Source organism: Chrysemys picta, chromosome 2 (assembly GCF_011386835.1).
Source record: "Chrysemys picta bellii isolate R12L10 chromosome 2, ASM1138683v2, whole genome shotgun sequence".
NCBI classification, from domain to species: domain Eukaryota; kingdom Metazoa; phylum Chordata; order Testudines; family Emydidae; genus Chrysemys; species Chrysemys picta.
The window spans coordinates 13440823-13446822 of record NC_088792.1 but is presented as its reverse complement, the minus strand read 5'-3'; the positions used below and the strand labels follow the sequence as shown (position 1 = coordinate 13446822).

The 6000-nt window shown below is 51.5% G+C and overlaps 1 protein-coding gene across 9 annotated transcripts in view; it reads right to left on the bottom strand.

The window, feature by feature from the left end:
* Positions 1–490: 490 nt before the first annotated feature.
* The window catches only part of CRHR2 (corticotropin releasing hormone receptor 2), a 268734-nt gene continuing 263224 nt past the window's right edge, over positions 491–6000 (bottom strand). For 8 of the 9 annotated variants that reach the window (XM_024100937.3, XM_065582666.1, XM_065582670.1 and 5 more), the window contains one exon: positions 491–1636. In XM_024100937.3, coding sequence (XP_023956705.1) covers positions 1496–1636 — 141 coding nt within the window. In that variant the 3' untranslated portion in view covers positions 491–1495. Of the gene's footprint in view, positions 1637–4906; positions 4973–6000 lie in introns of all 9 variants that reach the window. The other variant, XM_065582667.1, reaches the window with a different exon arrangement.

The following is a 6000-nucleotide window of genomic DNA, read 5'->3' as shown; positions in this document are numbered from 1 at the left end:
GCAGAGAGGTCTGTGGGCTTAGAGATCGAACGCGGCAGGGAAGTCTTTGGAGCTCCACAAACCTGAGAAGGAAAAACGCAACTTCCCTCCACGAAACCCCTGGCAGCTGTGTTGCCGTTCACCTGAACAGAACAAGTCACCCAGATGCTGGGAGAGATTCTTTTTTCTTGGGCGAGAGAGGATATTTTATAACCTGCTTTCTTCTTCGCTCCTGAAACTGAGTGTGATGAAAGGAACTGTGCACAGCAACGGGATGTCATCTAGGCTCTGCTCTTCAGGGATCTGATGCAAGGAGAGTACTCTGAGAATGGAGGAATTTCTTGTTCCTTTGAAGGGCCCTTTTGCGGTATGTTCTTTTCAAGTGGGTTCTCATTGTCCAAGATGTTTTGTTGTTTTGCATTTCCCGTGCTTAGGTATCAAACCCTCTCACTAACACCCAGGCCCCATTTCCTCTTCCTCCCCAATCTAAAGCAACCTTTTGAGCAATAGAAACCAACCCAGAATCGTGTTTATTATTGAAAATATACAATATTTCTGAACATCACATAAAAAGCCTCGTAGATACGTTTGCTCTAGTTCAAAATGCAAAATCGATACTCTCTGTGCAGCACTTTGCACATTCCTCGTAACTCAAATATCATCCCCGGCACCATCGGCGTTATTCGTTTTTACACAGCTTCCCTTTTATTTTATGATTCTGAAACCCGAGCAATACAGCCGAGCAAATCCTCAGTTGTCCTTTCCTCGCCACCAGGTAAAACAAAGACGTCCAGTGGCTGCTTACACAGTTTCAAAACTATTCGGCTAAGCAGAGATGAAACACAGTAATTTATAGAGAGATCCAGAGATACCGCTGAGTTTGTCCATTTCAAAACCTCGTATGTGAACAAGGCTGGGCGCCAGCAGGACACATAACCAGCTGTTAAATAGCTCAGTGATTCCCTAACCCAGCCGAGGGAGCAGTGGGGAAGATATACACATCCCGATCCCCTCAAACACCTGCCAGATCCCCTTTTGCTTGCTCCCTTGCTCACTAGGCGAGACTTCTACCAAGCTCAAAGAAGGAGACAGATAGACAATCTACAGAACAAACCTGTTCAAATCATTGGGAGCTGAAGTGTGGAATGAGACGGGCAGTTGGTCAAAAAAGTCTCTTTAACCACAATCCTTAAAGAAAAAGAAAATCGATCGTTCCTTCCGCCAGGTTGTTTTCCACTTTGTCGTTAGAAGCTGAAAATCTCCGAATGGGGCTACCAGTTTTAAATCCCATTCGTCCTTAAACCTGCACCCCCCCCCCCCACCTCCCTCCCGCGCTCCTCTCTTTGTTATATTTTTGGCTGGTTGCCTTAAAGCAGCATCATATATAAATGGACAAATGTCCACCAAGACACAAGGGGGCGTCTCGCTGCAAGAGCACAGTGCCGAGAAAAGGAGGCAAGACAGACAAAAAGGGGGAAGAGGGGAAAACTCTGAAGGTGGCCGGACGTCTGCATGGTCAAACTGCCGCCGTCTGTTTGATGCTGTGGAAGCTGATTCTCGTCGGGGAGGTGGGGATCGACATAGCCCGAGCCACGCGCACGCGCAGGGCGTGGTGGTCCTGCCAGCGATGCCAGCGTTTCCTCGCGGCCGAGCGGACCTGAGGGGAGAGAGGGAAGGGTGTGAGTATTCGGAAGGAACCTGCTAACGGGGATGCTGTCAACTTCAAAAGAGGGCGTTCCGGGTTCTGCAATGACCCAGAGTCTCCTTTGCTAACGTTGGGGGTTTTACAATCTAGCTTATGTGCTTCTACAACCCCCCCATTACCTCAGGACCAGAGCACCTCATAATTAAGGCTCCCATTTTGCCACAAGGATTTTTAGTAAAAGTCACGGACAGGTCACGGGCAATAAAGAAAAATTCACAGAAGCCCGTGACTTGTCTGTGACCTTTATTAAAAATATCCATGACAAAATTGGGAGGGAGAAGGCTCCAGCACCCATCCCTGCTGCTGGGGCTCTGGGGTCCCCCACCACCCGCGGCAGCTGGGCAGTTGTGGGGGCCCCGGCTGGGAGCTCCCAGGGTCCCCCAGCCACCCGTGGCTTGGAGCTGCGGGGTCCTTCTGCCGCCCGTGGCTTGGAGCTCTGGGATCCCCGGCTGCCTGTTGCAGCTGCGATTTGTGGGGGGCCCTGCTGCCCACGGTGGCTTGGAGCTGCGGGGGGCCCTGCCCGTGCGGATACTCTGCAGCTCCCAGCTGCCACGGTTGGCGGGGGGCTCCGAGCCACCGCGGGCAGCAGGGGACACCACAGCGCCGCCCCGCCGTGAAGTCACGGAAGTCTCTGGAACAATCACGGATTCCATGACTTCTGCAATCTGCATGACAAAATAGTAGCCTTCCTCATAATCTCTATTGTATTTATCCCCACAGACCTCCGGTGCGGCAGGGCAGTGATACTGTCCTTGTACAGATGGGGAACTCAGGCCCGGAGAGGGTACGGGGCTCGTCCCAGCTCACACACAAAGTCTGACTTTCCTGTTTTTTAAACAAAGTTTTCCTGTCTGCTGCTGCTGCGTGGGACGTCCACACGTACTACAAGGGCAATAGACTGACTCTCCGACTATACAGCAGATGTGGGGGGGGAGAAGGAAGGGGGAATCGTGACCAGAAATGCTCTGGAGATAGTCACCTTAGGTGAAGGGGAAAGAGGGCCGTATGGTTACGGCACTGAGCTGGCACTGAAGAGATCCTAAGCAGTGTCTCTAAGAGACCTTGCAGCCCACGGGAGGGGGGCGATGGTGGCTTTAAAGCCAACCTTGTGCCCTCTGATCCTTAACTGCCCTGCAGCTCCTGACATAGTTTAGAGAGCCCTGGGGACCTCCCAGGGCGGCTGCCTTAAGGGCTGCAGTGCTACCTGGAAACTCTGTCGCAGTGTGGCCCTTCTCCTGACACACCCCTCCCGCCATCAGCTCGGCCCCGGTGCCCCTCTCCACTGGGGCTCATGAGTGGGTAAGTGGAAGGCTGTTTTTTCAGCTGTCTTCCACAGTGCGTTAGCCGGGGGATTCTCCGGCAGCCAGAACCGGGGCTGAGAGGGTATGTGTCTACTGCAATGGAAAACCTGTGGCTGGCCTGTGCCGGCTGGCTTGGGCTCACAGGGCCGTTTCATTGCAATGTAGGCATCCGGGCGCAAGATGGGGCCTGGGCTCTAGGATTCTGTGAGATGGGAGAGCCCCAGAGCCTGGGCTCCAGCCCGAGCCCAGAAGTCTCCACAGCAATGAAACAGCCCTGCAGCCCAAATCGGCTGGCACGGGCCAACCGCGTGTGTCTAGCTGCTGTGTAGCTGTACCCTTAGAGCCTCTTTATGCCGCTCCAGCCCTTTTATCAGGTGTAAAGTGGCAACAAGGGTCTCATGCCTGGGTTCGATTCCTGACTTTGCCACATACTTCTTGTGTGACCTTGGGCAATGAGTTAGTGTCTCTGTGCCTCATCTGTCAAAGGGCTGATAATGCTTCCCTTCCCCCCACCCTTTGTCTGGTCTATTTCGAGGGTAGGCTCTTCACAACAGGGGCTGTCTCTTACTCTGTGTGTGCACTGTCACGATGGGGCCACGGTTTCTTTTGAAGACTTTAGGTGCCGCGCTAATACAAAATCGTAAGACTTGTATGTAACAATTGTAGGCAAAACGTCTTCAGACCGCAGTGTGAGTTTGAAGTGTCCCTGTAAGTTGCTGCCCACTCTGAAACTTGCACACACTACAAATTGGGTGCTACCCACATTCCTTGTTTTCCTAGTCTAATTTCCATAACCGTCATAAAAAGAGACTTGAATTATGAAATGGTGATTTTTACCCATATAAAAGAGACTATTAACCACTCCCTAGGGAGGGATAGCTCAGTGGTTTGAGCATTGGCCTGTTAAATCTAGGGTTATGAGTTCAATCCTTGAGGGGGCCATTTAGGGAACTGGGGTAAAAATATGTCTGGGAATTAGTCCTGCTTTGAGCAGTGGGTTTGACTAGATGATCTCCTTCGATCCCTGATATTCTATGGAGTAGGTCTTCTGCAGTTATGTCAGAAGCAGGCCAATAATGGTTAGTTAGTTCCTTTTATTGACCGTGTATCGTACAAAAAGAGCCCCCTGGCCTATGGGAGCGGCAGAAAGACAGATGCTGACATGTGCTACACAGATGCAGAGTGGTGAGAAAGTCAAGTCATAACCTGGGGTCTTGGTTATGCCTCTGATGTTGCCTGTAGGCAGCCCAAGGTGGTTCAATATAGAGCAGTGAAGGGATATTTCCCCCCTTCTGTTTCTAGGTGAACACACACAATAATGTTATGAGCATCCCCGTCATGGCAGGTTTTTAAGAACAGGTTGGACAAACACCTGCCCGGGATGGTCTAGGTTTCCTTGGCCCGGCCTCAGTGCAGGGAGCTGGACTTGATGACCTCTCAAGGTCCCTTCCATTTCTGTGATAACACAAGGATGGCACCCAAATGTGCTGTGGGTCATACAGAATCTAAGGCGTAATGGGGCGGTTGGAACTATCCTGTACTGAATGTGGGCTTTCCCCTTCCTTCCTTCTGCAGCACATTCGAGACCTCCCTTTGCACATTCCATATGCACACATACACAAAATGTCACCAGATGCCTAGGTTTCGTTAGGGAAGAGATTCCTCCCGGAGTGAAATCCATCCCTGTGCAGGAGGCCAACTTAAGCCCACCCAATCAGTGAATCATCCCCTGTAATACAGAAGGACGCTTGAGTGGCTGTCCTGTGTAGCCTGATAATTATCTCACAGACAGCTTGACAGTCCTGACATAACTAATGCATCCCAGGTGCTTGCAGAGCAGCACGCTGGTGGGTCATGGAAATAATAAGTTATTTAATGGCCCCGTATGCTTCTGAGCAATCTGTTTTGACCAGATACTTACCTGGATAATGAAGCCAGATTAGATTTATCAATTGAGCTTCAAGCCAATCAAGTCAAATAGAGTGACCTGGAGATAAAGACGTGAATCTGAACAAGCAGTGGTTTGCACGCATTCGCGAGACCGCTCTTTACTTGAGACAGGACAACGGGCAATAACTGCAGTGCCGAGCTGTACAGCTGAAGCTACCATTACGGGCCATACGGGTGTAAATGTGCTGCATGTTTAAGGAGATGAGCTGACACACACTTGGCAGTGCCACGCTGAATCCAACAATGCGCAGCATGGGTTAGAGTCACAAGGAAAAATAGACATGGTGCCACTGAGCATCACCAGGCCTAACTTTTAGGCACCTGGACAATCACTGGGATTCACAGCACCTGAGCTCCCTCTACCATGAATGGAGAAAGACGGGCGCCTCAGAATGGGATTCATAAAAGCCAACACATTAGGCGAGGAGCTGCCTCAGCTAGCCAATGGGGATGCCAAGGAGAAGGATACATGATAAGCCCCTCTCCTCTCAGAGATAGGCGCCTAAAGTCTGGGCTGCCGGGAGGCACCTGCCTGAGCTTGGGACTCTCAGCTGCAAACCTCTTTAGGCATTAGGCACCTATGTCATTGTAGCAGGAGGTGATGAGGTCACTGTTCACCTTCTCACTTTCAGCCCAGTGGTTACAATGGGAGACACCTGGGTCAAGTCTTGAGGGGAAGCAGGGATGTGAGTTGGGATCTGCCACCTCTCAGAGGGGCGTCCTCACCCCTGGGCTACGGGATATCCTGATGTGGGGCTGCCCCAGTCTCTCCTGTTGAAGCTGTTCCAGCCTGGATTATTAAAAAAAGGTCACTGGAGCACTGGGCCAGCCAGCTCCCAGGGCAGAGCTCTAGCCAGCAGCCCACACAATTGCTCTCCCCACTTCATTTATACAGCGCTGAAGACTGAGGGCATTGCATATCAGAACACCCCATGGCCCAGTGGAGAGAGCACACGCTGGAGAGGGGACAGATCCCTGTTCAGACCTCTTCTCTGCAGGCAATGGTGGGACTTGAACTGGGGTCTCCCACATACTAGGTGAGTGCTGTAACCACTGGGCTGAAAG